Source organism: Panulirus ornatus, chromosome 67, assembly GCF_036320965.1.
Source record: "Panulirus ornatus isolate Po-2019 chromosome 67, ASM3632096v1, whole genome shotgun sequence".
NCBI classification, from domain to species: domain Eukaryota; kingdom Metazoa; phylum Arthropoda; class Malacostraca; order Decapoda; family Palinuridae; genus Panulirus; species Panulirus ornatus.
Genome location: NC_092290.1, coordinates 10,644,944 through 10,662,536, shown reverse-complemented (window position 1 = coordinate 10,662,536; position 17,593 = coordinate 10,644,944). Strand labels below are relative to the sequence as shown.

At 38.7% G+C, this 17,593-nt stretch overlaps 2 protein-coding genes across 2 annotated transcripts in view; one reads left to right on the top strand and one right to left on the bottom strand.

Annotated features, from left to right (window-relative positions):
* LOC139747145 (kanadaptin) overlaps window positions 1-7,260 on the bottom strand; it is a 116,396-nt gene extending 109,136 nt beyond the window's left edge. The window contains exon 1 of the mRNA XM_071659089.1: window positions 7,226-7,260. The gene's annotated coding sequence lies outside the window, so the exon portion shown is untranslated. The remainder of the gene's footprint in view (window positions 1-7,225) is intronic.
* The window catches only part of Cat (Catalase), a 28,398-nt gene that overhangs the window by 2,074 nt on the left and 8,731 nt on the right, over window positions 1-17,593 (top strand). Inside the window, exons 2-5 of the mRNA XM_071659097.1 lie at window positions 12,900-13,071; window positions 14,603-14,744; window positions 16,018-16,168; window positions 16,778-16,974. Coding sequence (XP_071515198.1) covers window positions 12,900-13,071; window positions 14,603-14,744; window positions 16,018-16,168; window positions 16,778-16,974 — 662 coding nt within the window. The remainder of the gene's footprint in view (window positions 1-12,899; window positions 13,072-14,602; window positions 14,745-16,017; window positions 16,169-16,777; window positions 16,975-17,593) is intronic.

Sequence of the window (17,593 nt, the reverse complement as noted above, 5' to 3'; positions counted from 1 at the left end):
ATCTAGGCATTACTCTAGGTTATTGGAAATAATAAAGGAAATTACCAATGTAGTTGGTTGAGTTCATGAACAAGCAGTACAAAATACAACCATATTGTAAATGATCTTATATGTAACATTGAAGGCAGTTTCATTGGACCCTGCTTTCAGAATTAGTCAAGTTTTGAGAAGAGGAGTTCATAGATGTGGGGGGCTTAGATGTCTTGTTTCCTAAGTTTATTTCTTATAATACTGATCACTGATAAGTATATGGCCACAAGGATCAGTGTGCTACCAAAGTCTTAGGAGTGCCTGTCATTAAGTGTCATTAATACACTATAGAAAAGGCACTTCTCCAGTCTGAATACCTTGGAATGGAGCAGTACTTGGATATCAGATATTTTTGAATTTTAGGTACTAACACTTTTTCTGGTGTGGATCTTGAGATTTTTAAATATTATTTGAGTATACAATATATGGTATATGTAAATGTATGCACTGCAAAACGAATAAAAAACATTTGGTTATTGTATGTACCCAAAATTCTTCCATATCTCATCTTCTAACAGATGTAGACTAAGGTAGAGTTGGACTGGATGCTATTATAGGGGCAGAACAATGGCAAAAAAAAGAGAAATGAATGACTTAAGTAGTGACCGATACTGCTTCAAAATAAATGGTTGATTTCTCAGATAGGAGGGTATTTGGATTTTGCTGTTTTTCGAACTGTGGATATTCAAACCTGAATGGTTTAGTAATACTGTACCATGTAACTTAGTGCAGCTTAGCAAGCAATATATTGCACCTGGTGTAGTACTGATATAAATGAGACAGTGAGGAGGATAAAGGTAAAAAAGTTAACTGAATGTATAAAAGTGAATTTATAATTGAAACTGAGAGCATGAATATGTACAGAATTAGGGTATTGTAATGCTGAGGCACGAGAAGAATGTTTTTGTAGATGTCACTTCCTTGAACACTATGGAACTGAAGGAGGTGTGGAAGAGGAACAGCCTGAAGGAATGAAGGCATAAGAAATGTTGTTTGGGCAAAAATGGTTAAGAATGGGAGCTGAAATGTAGAGTGGTGAGTAAAAAGCTAAGACTGAGCATAAGAAGTCTCTGAAAAAAGGAAAAAGGTTGGTAAATGTGAATAAAAGAGCATTTGATTCCCCCACCCCAAAAAAATGAATGTTTAAACATTATAAATTATATTGAAAGCAAAGATGTTTAAATGTATATATTTGTGTACCTATTTATCAACCACTTTGTATGTGTGTGTGAAAAAGAGGATTTATTGTACAGAATTGAAAGACTGCTGACAAACTGAACAAACTGTATTTTGAGGAATATTTGAGGGTGCTGTTATAATGTATGTGAACATGATATGAACAGGAAGAAAATACAGTAGAGTATGTTAGAGGGACAGTAACATGAAGAAAATTAAAAATGTAGGTGTAAATGCACTTAAGATTAGACTGTAAAGAGGTTGGTGAAAAAAGAGGTTAACTGAATGTGAAAAATGTTCACTGCAATATAGAAAGACAGTTTTGTTGCAGACTGTTGGTTGTATTGTTCTACTTTCTTTAGGTACAATATAAATGATTTTGTCAGGAACATAGGAATGTCTTTCTAGCTTTCAGCATTTGGATTTTGACAGCTTAAGAAAAGACTTCTGAATCTTGTGTAGATGAGAAACAAATATATTTAGAAATGGGATAGTGCATATACCAGGACAAGGCCAGTGAACTGTGTAGGAATGAAATAGAAACTACAACAGTTGCACACTGATGAATCTTTGCTGAAATAGGAAAGTAGTTGAACAGAATGGTAAGTTGTTTCACTGATGTGTTTACTTGGAGAATGTTGAAAGTAATTGTGAAGAACTTTCATTAAAGAGAAGGAGTCTCGTTGTGCTATGAAGAGTTAAGATAATCAGGAGAAGTAATTATAGCTTTAAAAAGGGAGAATTTAAAGTAGTTCATTTAATAACCTAAAAAATCAAAGGTGCTTTTATAAGTTCGTGTGAAAAAGTTATGCGAGATGCTTACTTATTTCTCATGTATGGATATGAAGATTTAGTATGACTGGTATAGATAACTGAAGAATTAAAAACAAGTAAAAGAGACTTTTTACACTGTATATAGTAAAAGAAATTAAAAGTTTTAGTATATAAAATGAAGATATAGAAAAGATATACATGAGAAAATCTTCAAGAGGTGCTTGGATGAATCTCCTATAATGTTATGGTCATGTGGTGGATGTAGTAGATGAGAGGGTGATGATGGTTGAGGGTAAAGTGAGAGAAGGGTAGACCAAAATAGAGATGAGCAGATCTAGCACGTCAGGTATTATAAACAGGTTGTCATGGCGGACTGGGAAAATTCTGTACCATCATGATAATTGTGAAACCTTTTTATTGTAATATTTGTATTTTGCTTTTTCTTACTATACTAAAAGAACTTATCTTTTCCATATCTTTCTTCTCATTCTCATTTTTTTCTAATTTTTCCTTACTCTCTTCCTCTTCGCACTCTTATTCTTTCTCTACTTTGCTATTTTTGGTCAGACTCAAGCTCATTAATGCTCATAAGGAACACAGCAGTTCTATAAACAAATTCTGTTAATTTTGTAATTATGGTGTAAGAAGATGTGTACCAGGAGTAAGATATATTGAGGGGAGAAATGGAAAAGTCACTAAAGCTCACTGGAGGAGTAGGGTAAACCTTATTGAGGGGGTAAGGTTATTGTCAATGGAAGGGGCAGGTAAACTTCATTGAAGAGGTAAGGTGAACCGAAGTGAAAGGGGAGGTAGACTTCAGTGAGGGGGTAGGATGAACTTCAGTGGAGGGAAACAGTAGACCTAGGTGAAAGGGGAAGGTGAACCTCAGTGGAAGGAAAGTGTAGATCTTAGTGGAGAGAAAGAGTAGCCCTTACTGGTTAGGGATAACAAGAAGGTAGGCAGCATGTTCATCCATTAGCTTAGGCTAGGATGCATGAGTGAGTTTACGTACATGCACAGGAGTAAAGCCATGGTACATATATCCAAGATTAATAGATAAGGCAACATGACTGTAAAATTCTCCAAGTAACACACAGAGTTTTCATGCAGACACAGATTAAAAGTCAGGCAGTAAACTGAGAGAGGCTAACTTGTGCACACAGACACTCAAGGCAGACTCAGAGGAGCACAAAAAGTTCAACACAGGTACACAGACATGAGTATAGGAGAAGCACACACACACAGTAGAGGTACTTTTTCTAATCTGGTTGAAGTAAGTAGTAGTAGTGTACCAACCAATGCTACTCATGGTCCTGACTTACGTAAATAACTTACTAAAAGGACCGAGTTTAAACTAGATATGGTTATACACCATCTTATACTTGTTAGAAGAATGAGGAGCACTTGGGGTTGCAAGAATCAACTCTGAGACAGGTTTCAGCTAAGGTAAGGTGTATGGATAATGGAATTCATCTCAGCCACAGGCTGAATGATGAAGATACAGTGCAGTGAATGGAAGCCCTTGTAAGTATCTTATAGCAGGGAACAAATTACAGGGCTTTTCATATTTGTGAGGCTTAATGGTGACCTCAACCCATTTGGAGAAAGTTTATCTGAAAAGTGTCCTTTGTTCCCATCCTCTAAGATTATCTGATTCCTGTTTGGTTAACCAATTTTTTAATCAGCCTCCCATGCTGTACCATCAAATACTTTCTTGCAGTCTAAATACAAACATTCCACCCAGCCTTTCCATTTGTCTAAGACAGAACTCACTTTCATAGACATCTATGAAGTTTTATTACACATGACCTCCTTTCCTTAGAACTGTTTTGTCTCTCACTTAGGTAATTTCTGCTCTGTAGAAAGTCATTCATTGTTTTGTGCTTATTCTTCCAGTACCTAATAGACCACACTCATAAGGGAGACTGGCAAATAGTTCAGCACCTCTTCCTGGTTTCCTTTCATACAGATAGGTATGACACTTGGTCTTTTCCATTTCCTTGGTACTTTGCCTGTCTCCAGTGTATCTTGAACAGTATTTCAGGAGGTTTCTTTAGTGTATCTTCACATCTTCAGCTCATACAGTGACATTTCAAGATTAAAACCTTGTTTGGGTTAGGATCCTGTAGAATTCCACCTATGTGTTTGCTGCTGCTCATCTTAGAGCTCCCTTGCTTTTGACGTCTTTGATTAAAGCATTCTTCACTCTTTCTTGACTGCTCTTTTCATACAAGACTAGGGCACTCATGTTTCTAGTCCTTCACTGTAAATTTCACAGAAACATTTACTATGATATCCTGTTTTCAGGCTACTTAATTCCATTTCCCAGTCATTAGTATACCATAGGAACTGTTGAGATTTGTGTGGTTTCTGCGATTATATCTCCTCTTCAACTCATGTCTCATCTTTGCTCTTTTAACTTACCCATTTATAACAGAAGGAAACTTAAGCATTACATGATCACTTTTTCCAGTCTGTTTAATGGTATGTGTTTTCAATATCCAAGCTAGTATGTTTGAAGATCTAGTAATAGTGATGTATGTCCCTCTCATGCTAGTGTGTTTACTGACATGTGGTATAGAAGATTTTACCATAAACACTAAGAGCCTGTGTCTCTGTGATTCCCTTTCACCATGAGAATCAAATTCTGCTGGTCTGTCTCTTTGTGTCTGAAATCCCACATCATCAGTACTTTACATTCTTTGAAAAGTGTACCATCCTAAATGTTCCTATGCTGATATCATTGTATATTTGTTTTGTATCCCTATAATTCTTTGAAGGATCATATATCAACACTACTAGTCGCTTCTCACTGAAGTTACTCTTTCTGTTATGTCCTGTCTGAATAGTCGCTCAGCTACCATTTTTTAAACTAAAGGTTATCTCTTATCAAGAAAGCCATAACATTGCTACTGGCAGGGGTGATCTTTTCTGTTGTCTCATTCGGCGTCTTCAGTTTTTTGCTTCGACCGCATACTTTGCTTTCCTCCATCTCTTCCCTCTGTCTATTACACTTGAGTAATACTCCTCTGAATTCCACTTTGTTATAAGTTTCTTAACCTGCCTAAAGATCTCCTGGCGAAATGACTTAAAATCATAAGTCCCTTTATGTTTTGGTCATAACCAACAATCCTTCTTTCCATTATCACAGAAATTCCACTGAGTAATATTATTACCTTCATTATCCATTTAATGAGCATTTCTTCTTTCTTTCCTCTTCCTCTTTAATCAGATGTTTATTGTTATCTAGTCCAAAAATAATTAAAGATTTGCATCTGTCAAGTGCCTGGTCAACAAATCTTTCAAATTTAGGTACCACTCACTTTATGGTATGGGACCATCAGATTAGATTCATTAACTGTTATGCCTCTGGCTTTCTCTAATCTTCAGTTATGGTAACAGGCAATGACTGCCTTACCCAGCACTTTTCTAAAATTTCATTTACCAAACCACAAAAATTTTGCTAATAGTTCTGTCTGTAATAGTGCATATTATTGTATCACCAGGTTTACCCAGTACCCGCAGGTTCTTGTCCCTCTGAATCAAACTTTCCTGCCCATTGTTTTCATTACTTTCTGTAAGTTGAGTTATGGACATTGTCTCATGTTCAACAGCCTCAAGGACATATAGAATAGCCTCTCCTGACCTTTCTTGCTCTGTAACCATCCCCTCAGTTAATGCAAATCTGTGTTCATAATCATCTATTCGTATTCTTAAGTCCCCAAGTTCCTCTCTCGTGATACCTCACATTAAATTGATTCCTCAATTTCTTAATTTTCATCTATTCCTAATTTATGAGCTAGGTTTTTAATTATTCCTGCCAACATATCTGAACTTTTGTTCTGGTAATACATAATTTTACCCCTTCCTCTTGATTTATATTTGTTGATCCTGTCACAGTACCCTAGTCCTGATCTCCATTATCTGAATCCATTTCTGAGCAATACTGACAAAAAAAATGTGATGCCATTGCCCTATTTGGCGCCAGTAACACGTCGACCCCGTCTTGTGCTGTCAGGACTAAATTAGAATACTTAAGTGTTTACTGTAATTGTCCTCCTATTTTCACGTTTCACACAGTGCTAAAGGCCGTAAATTGCTGCCCTATAATAGCAAGAATAACATGAATATGATTTGTAGGCCAATATGATACATCAATGGGTTATTTTTTGACAATGTTGCCCTCTAGGTATGAAACTTTTACCATATATTTTGTGACAATTTCTTACATTACGTGATAAACTTATGCACTCTCCCCCTCCTCATTTCAGCCATTGACAGTATTATTGAAATTTACGACATATTAAAGGTTTGGTCTGCTGTGGTAGGAACAGTCCAGGCACATGATTTGAAAACATGTCCTCCCACTCACACTGCCGCTGGACCTTATAGTCTGCACACACTTAATATCTGAATTTGTACAATTCAGTAGCCCCCTTTATAACTCTACTCACCCCTCTTACTTGTACTTAAATAGGCCTGCTGGAAAGTAGACCCTTGCGAATGTGAAGAGCTTGACTTTGAGAGTCCAAGGATCACCACTCTGCTTGTGGCATTAGTCACACAAATTGTGTTACTGAGAAGGATTTTACACTCTTCTTGCCCTTAACTTTGTGTATAAGCACCATGTCCATACTCCGAGTTGTAAACACGGTTGTGTGTAAAGACGTGGTACGTACACACATCATCAGGTGAAGAGCAGGAGCCAGACGAGTGTAAAACTCTTTTAACACAAATAGTGATCATACACACCATTTTAAACCCACGGCCTCCATTGTGTCAGTGTTGTCATTGTATATTTTCAGCCTCTGGCTACATTTTCATCGGTAAAGTTTATATTCTTACTTTGTAAATGTTATTGTTATTCAAAGGCTTAAACCCACGCAGTGTCACGGATGTGATGGCTGCGGTTTTGCTAAAGGGGGGGGGGGGGGCGCTGTCCTGCTAACCTCAGCATTTTTTCTAGTCATCTGATGGAGTCGATGTTCTGCTAATAATACCTTCTGGTTTCCTGCTCGTATCATCTGCACACCGTCTCCAAACTACCCACCTACAGATTATCATCACCCGCACTACTTACACACAACAGACCCCTCCTGTATTCATTTATACCACGCCATGTAGAACACTACCATCCCATACCACGGCATCCTCCCCAAGGTTCATAGCCGCAATACATTATCCCGCACCCATTGCACGGCATTCCCATTCTACCTACTCATAGCTCATCGTCTTGAACACTTACGGGTCGTTACGGTACGGTGATTAGAGGTAATGACCATAAATGAGTCAGCACAGGCCAGCCCGGAGAGGAACCGCATGCACAGTCGCCATACATCGATCTCAGGCGTTCGTCCTTCCTCCGGGATCGATAAATGGGCTCTTGGCTTCGGCTGGTGTGTCTGGGTGCATACACAAGTGAAAGACAGGTTACACATATACAATAAACGGGACAGCATGAGTATAATACTATCTCCCCTGTACACACAAACCTCAGTATACCATCTCCATACTACTACCATCCCACAGCACATCACCCACCCGCTGCACCCCCTCAACCCCACACACACACACACCAACCCACAGCGCACTCCCCCCTATACTACCTTCTTGCAACACACCATCGTCCACTCTACCTACCGACAACAAACCATCCCCAAGAGACACACAGCACGCCATCGCCAGCAAAACCCTCCAAGCAATGCAATACATCATCCCCAACACTGTTCACCAGAAGCCACCACTGCCAACGCTACGGCCGCCAACCAAGCCATCATACCCAGTTGCTAGCCCCTCGGGCACCACATCTCCCGCGCTACCTGCCATATACCATCCAACAATCTTTATCTCAAGGTGAAACATTAAAATGATAATTTCGTAGTTCTAAACTTTTATTTACGTATGACGAAGATGTCTAGATGGTTTACATCATTTTCCAGATGTGAACCAACGAATGATAATTCTCTCATCAATAATCATGAGTTAGGATTGTATGGTTGGCGATTATATTAGCACAGGCATCATAATGATCATCATAATGATATATATGTGACGAATATTACCAAGGTTTTTATGAGGATTAGAATCATTTGTAGTTTTGTGGGGATTGGCATATGGCAACGTTGCTCGGTGTCGATGAGGTACATGACGAACCCCATCTCGATCCTCTCTCAGGTTGACCTTGGCTCGGGAGATAAAGGACTGAGGGCCTTAGAACTAAGAAGCAAGATACTAAGACAGTTTTCCAGTAGCCAACACTTGGAATTTCGTCCAGATCGTTCGCTAGCATAGGCTGATGTATTTACGTCGTTTTGTCATTAGCGACAAGCATTTTGTCATTGTCATGTTCAAAGGTCTCTGGATGGAGGAAATTTAGCAGTTAATTTCATGGTGGTGTAAGACTGTGAGAAGTGAAGGGTGGGAGGGAGAGGGGTGTGTGTGTGTGTGCTTCCTTCCATTGTTTCATGGTCTTTCTATTTCCGAAGAACATTTTCTATTGTCCTCAATACTGATCTATTGTGGATTAAATGTTAATGGGCTTATCTATGCCATCTTATCGTTATAGTTCGTAGGGAAAAACCTGTAATTTAGTTTAACACTGGAGATCCGTCTGAGTTGTATATGATACCTGATGATGACAAGTTTCCTGTGTGAAGTTTTAAAAGTAATTTATCAAGAGGTCTACGACAAAATTGGAGGCAAGGCACGTAGTACCTTGAAAATGGAATTGATAAAATGTTGAACACGCTTCAAAACAGATATAGTTTACATAAATCAGAAAATAATGAGGTGGATATAATGATAATGACGTCAGATCAAATGACAAGAACAAATGAAGCCTTCACCCAGACCCCCACTTCCCGGAAACATAAAATCTAGTTGTGATCTTCGGTTGGCTTTATCGACGGTTTACGCCTTGAGAACAACGGCAATCTTGTTTAAAATGTGCAGACTGGTCCGGCGGATGCCATATGGCTCTTGAATTTTCCAATCATTAATTGGTTGAGGGATAGACTAAAGCTCTATCTCCAAGTCGATAGGCATAGCCCGCTAACATATCTCGTTTTCATGAAGTCATTTTTCCTCATATTGGAGGTTATTCATTAAAGCATGACCTGTGTTTAAATTCTTGTCTAATCATGTCAGTTGAGGGTCATGAAGTGGGGAGGAATGTCAGGTGTGTATGTGTGTGTGTGTGTGTGTGTGTGTGCTTGCAATGCCCGCTGCTGCAACCTTCAGCCCCCCCGGTGTTAGCTGTGGGGGTTATATACCACAAACCGGTTCCCACACCCACCTGCACCTTGGCATCCACCTTACGTCCTCATCCCTCACCGACACATCCTCCACTCGCCTTCCATCCCGGCTACTCATCGCCCACCCGTGTCACCTACAACCCATCATCATCATCATCCAACGTCTACACATCATTATCTCCACATCGTTCTGACATTTTCAGTTCCCCCCAAACCCTCCTCTCCTTCTTGCGACCCGGCTCAATCCATGCCACTTGCCACACATCATTGCTACCCATTCTTGCCAGCTGCCATCCATTTGTGCCAGTTTTATGTGCATATATGCACGTCTTTCGCCATCTGTTCACATTAGAAGTTATTCCCTGATGCCAGCCATCTCTGTTATCTTATTTGATTGTAGGTCTAACCCAAGAGGCTATGACCCCACATGGAAGACTCCTGCAGCTTCAAGGTTGCTCTAGTTCAGAAGCAGCGAAATAATTGTCTCCTTTGGAGTGAGAAGTTCTTGGACGAGACACATGTACCCCTGTTCGTCCAAAGAGGAAGACGCAGCATCGCCAACGGTGTATTTTCATTCATTGTATCATCCCAAACAGGCGGAGTTCGGCAACGTCGCTGTCTCTTATGAAATAAAACGTCCACTGACCATCCAAACTACCCTTACAAACTAACCACCACCCATCCATCACCATTCATGCGAACCACCACTCATCCTCAACACCTAACACCTGTCTACACCACAGTTTTCAACACTTAGTCAGTACAATACCTCCAACTACCCATATTCACTAAGCTACCCACAACATGGCTACGGCACTTGCCCTCAATCCTCTCAGCTTTTCGGTATCATCCACCTCTCCTCACCCCACACCCCCACCATTAACCCATCCCACACCTTGTCAATCACGACTCTTACGATACTCATGACAAACATGATAAAACTAGACCACCAAACACCTACCTGAACCTCTTGGCACACTCAACACTATCCTGTCAGTGTATCCACTTCAGCCACCACGACCCATGTAACTTATCGACATCACGGCTCCAATGCACTGCTTGCCATTGTGCACGCCAGCATCATTAACTTCAACCATTATCAAGTATCCTAATCGACACTGCCTTCAATCACACCTGAGGACATTCTACGCATAAAGCAATATATAAAACTTGTTATTATTAGCATTTGGAGTGTCATCTGACTATTCCTTACGCATTAATTGTTAGCGATTGAAAGGAGACTCGTTTTAGTGGTTCTGTGCCACTTTTTTTTTTTTTTTTTTTTAGGAGGGCTTTGCCACAGGAAAGGAGACAAATGTAGTCTAACTTCAACAGGATCATAGTCACTAGCTATTATATTATAACAGCAGAGTCACTTGACTCTGCACGGGTGAAATGGATTTTATAAAACCACGGCATTACATTTTTTTTTTTTTTGATTAATCAGGAACGACTGTTGAAAGATTGAAATGTGTTATCACTGAGTTGAATGATTACCATTAAACTGTAAGAACTCTGAACGTTGAGGAGGGGAAGGGTGCTTTGATGGTCTTTAATTTATGGCTAACCTCTAGTACCAATGGTCCTGCCTTTGATCTTGGTAACTTCATTAGAATTCGAGGCTCCTTGCATGCTGATTTTTAATGATTACAATGATATGTGTAAATTTTTAATGATTACAATGATATGTGTAAAGTAGAAGGCTGGGGGTGGTCTCATAATGGCAGTCAAGGCCAATGAGTGGTAGCAAAAACTTTTTGCCCAGATTTTGAAGTACCTAACCCTCAATTTTTTTTTTCTTTTTTGGCCTTTGGGTGCTACATGAAGCTGTATAACTCGTTGAGCTTTGAAAGGTGGCCTTTTAAGACCAGGCTGTAATCCCTCAGATCCTGCCTTTGATTCTGAGGTACCTTCAGTATATGCGAGTGTAAGTGTAATCCATAAGGCTTGGGATGACTTTTAGTTGCTTCAAAACAGCCTCCAAGGCCAGTGTGTAGTAACTTAAATCTTTGCCCAGATTCTAAATTCCAACAAGATCAGGGGTCTCTTAAAGCTATAGTAAGTCTGGTACCCTTACCTTTGATCCTAAGGCACATTTTTTATAATTTTAGGCTAAGACGGCATTTAGTGGCCTTAAAATGGCTTTCAAGGCCAACCTAAGAGTATCTTACAACCTTGCCCTGATTCTGAAGTACCTACATTCAAAATTTAGAGCTTCGAGATAATATAGTTAACCTTGAAGACTAACACTTACTCTCACTATTTGCACAATGAAACAAAAATCCTCTCAATACAATCAACATGCTTGGTGTTCACTTATTTGCAAAATCAATAGACCCCTCCTCCCCAAACTACTCTATAATTAACTACAACCCCTAATAAGAAATTCAAAACCACCATTGCCTCATACTTCAGCATCCTCTAAGTGACATATCTCCCGTGTCCTTAGTAATCATAACACTGACAAAACACCTTTGCTGAAATGACCTGATAAGGAATAAACAACTGCCCTCTCAACTCAGTCTTTCACACCACTCCACCAGACATACATCCATCTGAAATTACACTCCCCAGACAAACATATCACATTTACTTGTCCACGCTCTAGACATCACCCACTCATGTATCAAAATGAACACCAATTCAACATATCCTGTGATCCTCTATAGCCACCATTCACTTATCAGTTTTCCTCTATAGCCACCATTTACTTACCACTATAAAGACTGAACACTTACTACTCATTTGCATCATACTCTCCCCAGATAGACACACACATATTATCACTGCTCTTTATAACCTGTGTCTCACCTGGTGGATGTGGCTAGCTTTCTTATCAATGTGGGAGCCCTTTAAAGATTGAAGGGTCTCCTGGGGCAGAAAATAATTCAGTATGTATATAGACCAGGCATATATTAGGTGTTACTGAACTCCACCTGCATAAGGTTATACCACAAGTGAAAAAGTCACCTTTGGCAAGGTTGTATCATCTTCAGTGAACAAATAGGAGTCTGATCAAGGAACCTTTTGCTCCATAGAAGTCCATCATTTCTTATAGTCATTGTAGTGATTAGCATGGAAGCTGTTGGAGTCCATTAAAAGGGTACTAGGTTATGCATTTCAGATACAAGATTTTTAAATTCTATATTGATGTAGTGATCTACATATGTTCACTTGTACATTATGTAATGCATGTTATTTGCATCACTCTATATCGTTATAAACCACAGTCTTATTTGTACTCGCGTGTACCAGAGATTTTGATGAACTTTAATTTCTAGTAGGTTACTGTACTGCTGTATTTGTAATATACAGAGGAATTTGTCAAGTTTTAATAAAGTACTGCAGTTTACGAAGACACCTTTGTCTTCATTTTGTATGTAAGCTTCTGTTCTTTCATTTTTGGTTTTGTTGCATTATCCATAAGAGCAAGAGAGTGGATGGTGGATGTGAGCATATGAGGCCATTTCTTCATCTGTTCTTGGTGTTACCTTGTTCACGTGGGAAATGGCAGCATACTCCACAGTGCTTATCATTTAAAATGATTGAAGGAAAAAAATTGTTTTTACAAGCTTTGCTGTACATTTTCTTGATGATAGTGGTATTTGCATGCTCTTCATAAATATGTAAATATCATATATAGATATGTGTATTTTTATTTTGTAGGAGTGTGATCGTCTTACAACAGGTCATGGCTGTCCACTCGCGGACAAGCTTAACTCCTTGACAGTTGGACCACGGGGGCCCATCCTATTGCAAGACATCCAGCTGCTTGATGAGATGGCTCACTTTGATCGAGAGCGTATCCCTGAAAGAGTTGTCCATGCTAAGGGTGCTGGTAAGAGTCTGACAGTGATGAGTACTTGATTATTAAGCTTTTTTTAGTAACCAGAATACACTTTTGTTTTTGCTTTTCATCACAGTGTAGAAAAGTGCAGGAGTAAGGTCTGAGTGTCAGGTTAGTTGCCACTGTGCATGTTGCAGTATTTTGTGCATTTTTAATGCACCTTTCCCATTTTTTGCTTACCTAAATGACTGCTGTTAATTCAAGAATACTGGCAACATTCTAAAATTCACATGGCCAGCTGGGCAGGTGCAGTCTTTGCTAATGCCAGGTAAATCTTTAATACATTTCACCTTTTTTCACATATATCTTTTTAATATGCTGATTATAAATTCACGCATTAGGTAAAAACTTGCTTCTTAAGAGAACTGTTTTGGTAAAATATTTGAAAAATCTAACCCAAGATGATTGCAAATGTTTGGCGAGACTTTCATTTATTTCACCAATTTTCTCCATATATCTTCTTGAATATGTAATGATTATTAAATCATGTTTTAGGCACAAAGAGAATTGTTGGAAAAACATGTAAAGAATACAGTATATCTTGTTATTTTATTAATTATGAATTTGAAATGAAGGCAGGTGGGAAGCTAGGTATAGATTCCATTCTCCTCAGTATGATGAAACAACCCCCAAAATAGCCAAAATGTTACAGTATAACTGTGTCTCATCTGAAATGGCTGAGTTGTGTAGAAATGAACTGATGAAACAATGTGTGATATAGCATAAAAGGTTTGTAGACAAAGAAAAAAACATAGTTTGCTGTAGTGCCTTCACCAGATAGGTCTCTTAGTGAAATAATTGAAGTACTATTTCTCTGTGATGTGAAATAACATCATACTAGAAAAATAAAACATTCGAGAAACATTTGATATAGTCATTAACTTACCCATGGAGAAATAAAAAAAACTTGTGGTGGAAGTGTATTGTTAAGAATCTTATCAACGCTCACACACAAGCATATTGGTATCTGGAGACCAATCTGGTTGGAGCACTAAGGCAAAAAATTTTCTTTAATTATATATCTTTTCTCATTCTATAGCAAACATTGTTTTACTGTTTCTTTTCAGCTCAACATAGGCAATATGCACAATATTTCTGCTAATTTCAGCATATTTCTGGGTTTTGTCACACTCTTCAGTTCACTATTTTCTGCTATATTTTTAAATATGTAGATGAATATTAAGAGTAGAGAGCATACATCAGAGAAGGTCATTATCTCTTTGGACAAAGATGGGTATGTTTAAAGGCACAGTAGTCTCAAGATTGTTGTATGTATGTGAGTCTGGGATTTTAAAGAGAAAGATGTTGTTGTTGTTGTTAATAAAATACCTGAGGACAATTTGTTGCATGAGGTGGGGTAGTCCTGCAAGAACTGAGTGCAAGGGATATTATGTAATAAGTGCAATCTCAATGAAGTGGCCATCCAGGATTTTATAATATGGTTTGGGCATATAGAGAGGATGAATGAAGAGAGACAGACAAAGATCAATGTAAGATATCTGTGATTGTTTTTATTTTTCAGGTGCTTTTGGATACTTTGAAGTGACCCATGATATCACCAAGTATACCAAAGCGAAGATATTCAGTGAGATTGGGAAGCGCACACCATGTGCAGTGAGATTCTCAACCGTGGGTGGTGAGAGCGGCTCTGCTGACACTGCAAGGTAAGGACTTTCAGTTTTCATGTACAGTACTTCCTTGCATAGTATAAAGTCTGTCAACCCAAATGTGCCTCCAGGGTTAACAATTAGCTTCACTTGTTAATGAACAGTAAAATGAGATAATTAGTCTCACCTTCTATTGTTGGCTATTTCTCACCAGTAGAACTTACTGGACTATGCAGAGTATGGTAACCTTTGGTACAAATGGCAGAAAGCTTTTTTTCATATATATATATATATATTATCATTATTATTATGATTTTGCTTTGTCGCTGTCTCCCGCATTTGCGAGGTAGCGCAAGGAAACAGACGAAAGAAATGGCCCAACCCACCCCCATACACATGTATATACATACACGTCCACACATGCAAATATACATACCCATACATCTCAATGTACACATATATATACACACAGGTACATACACATATATACACATGCACACAATTCACATTGTCTGCCTTTATTCATTCCCATCTCCACCTCGCCACACATGGAATAACATCCCCCTCCCCCCTCATGTGTGCGAGGTAGCTCTAGGAAAAGACAACAAAGGCCCCATTTGTTCACACTCAGTCTCTAGCTGTCATGCAATAATGCCCAAAACCACAGCTCCCTTTCCACATCCAGGCCCCACAGAACTTTCCATGGTTTACCCCAGACGCTTCACATGCCCTGATTCAATCCATTGACAGCACTTCGACCCCGGTATACCACATCGATCCAATTCACTCTATTCCTTGCCCGCCTTTCACCCTCCTGCATGTTCAGGCCCCGATCATTCAAAATCTTTTTCACTCCATCTTTCCACCTCCAATTTGGTCTCCCACTTCTCGTTCCCTCCACTTCCGACACATATATCCTCTTGGTCAATCTTTCCTCACTCATTCTCTCCATGTACCCAAACCATTTCAAAACACCCTCCTCTGCTCTCTCAACCACGCTCTTCTTATTTCCACACATCTCTCTTGCCCTTACATTACTTACTCGATCAAACCACCTCACACCACATATTGTCCTCAAACATCTCATTTCCAGCACATCCACCCTCCTCCGTACAACTCTGTCTATAGCCCACGCCTCACAACCATTCAACATTGTTATTATTATTATTATTATTATTATTTCTCACCATTCACACAACTCACTTTGTTAGAGAGAGGAAAAATGTTATAGGATCGAGGGGTTACAACTACTATGATTTATACTGTATCTGTATCGGAATTTTGCTGTAACTGCATAAAACAATAACCAGTTATGCTTTTGTGTTCTCAGAGACCCCCGTGGCTTTGCTGTAAAGTTGTATACTGAAGATGGAAACTGGGATTTAGTTGGCAACAACACTCCAATCTTCTTTATCAGAGACCCAATTCTATTTCCATCTTTCATCCATACACAAAAGAGGAATCCTGCAACTCACCTCAAGGTATCACAAGGCTTTTGGTGAGCTAAATGATTTTAAAACTACTTTACAGGAAGCGGAATATATATATTTTGTAATTTAAGATTATAGAGATTGGAATCTAAGTGATATATGTGTTAACAAATACATTGTTTTTCTCAGTACTTAAGTCTCAGTATAAGGTGAATCAAGTACCTTATTGTCCTGGTAAAAACCATGCATTTACTATCTTTCCCCAACACATTCATAGCATCTTCTAAAAGGCCTCTCATTGAATTTCTTTATATACTCTCCATATCCATAAATGCCACATACAATATCCTTTCTTTATCACAAAAATTCTTCAAAGCAAATGATGATGATAATAATAATGATAGTAATACTTTGTGATGCTGTCTTTGGCCTAAAATTTTCTTTTGAATGCTTTTGTTTATAATTGATTGCCATGTGTTATCATATACAGCAAACAGGAAATCTTACGCCATCATGATCATTATTTATTGACACATTTTCTATGGTTCTCGGTGCATGTAATGTTTAAGTTATGATGGATACCTTATATGAAGTTAGGTAATATGTCAGCAGCATATATATGACATTATATACTGAAATATTAAATCTTTCATATTTCAGGATGCTGACATGTTCTGGGATTTCATTACTTTACGGCCAGAAACTACACACCAAGTTTCTTTCTTGTTTTCTGACCGAGGAACTCCTGATGGATACAGACATATGAATGGCTATGGCTCCCACACATTTAAGTTGGTAAATGAGAAGGGAGAAGCAGTATACTGCAAGTTCCATTACAAGACAGACCAAGGAATTAAGTAAGTTTTCACTTTTCCCATTATTCCATTGCCAGAATGGAAGGGACAAGTTGCAAATATCTGTTTTTTCTACTTCCCTTTTTCCAACAATCCTTAATCTTGGTATGAAAAATATAAAGGCACTTCATACATTTCTTAACTAAAAGCTAATGGTGTCAAGGGTGTAGTGATGATGAAAAGGGTGTCGTGAGGATCAGTGAGTATTGAGTTTATCAGAGATGGCCTTCACCTTCTGGTCAAACACCACTGTTGTCGAGTGTTGTGAAGACGGAGATGTAGTAAAGATGAGGGTGTGTTGAAAATATTCTTTGGCTTGACCCATCAGGGTCAGGTAAAAATGTGGTCACTGTTTAGGATCTTTTTTATATTCTGAATGAGGTTGAGGAATAAGATGATGAGGTCAAGTGAATTAGTCCTCTTTCTTGTCTTTGTTATCTGTCTTGTCTTAAATTTGTGTAGTTGTTAAACAGTTGAAGGGTGAATCTGTATGTGTCTGGCTTCTTAGATGAGGGTTATGTGTAAATTGTGTTCTAGATTGAGTATACCGCATATTTGTTTTTGATGCCATTGGCAATGAACCATAAGATGATTATCTTGTTAGGGTTTTGTGGAGTGGTAC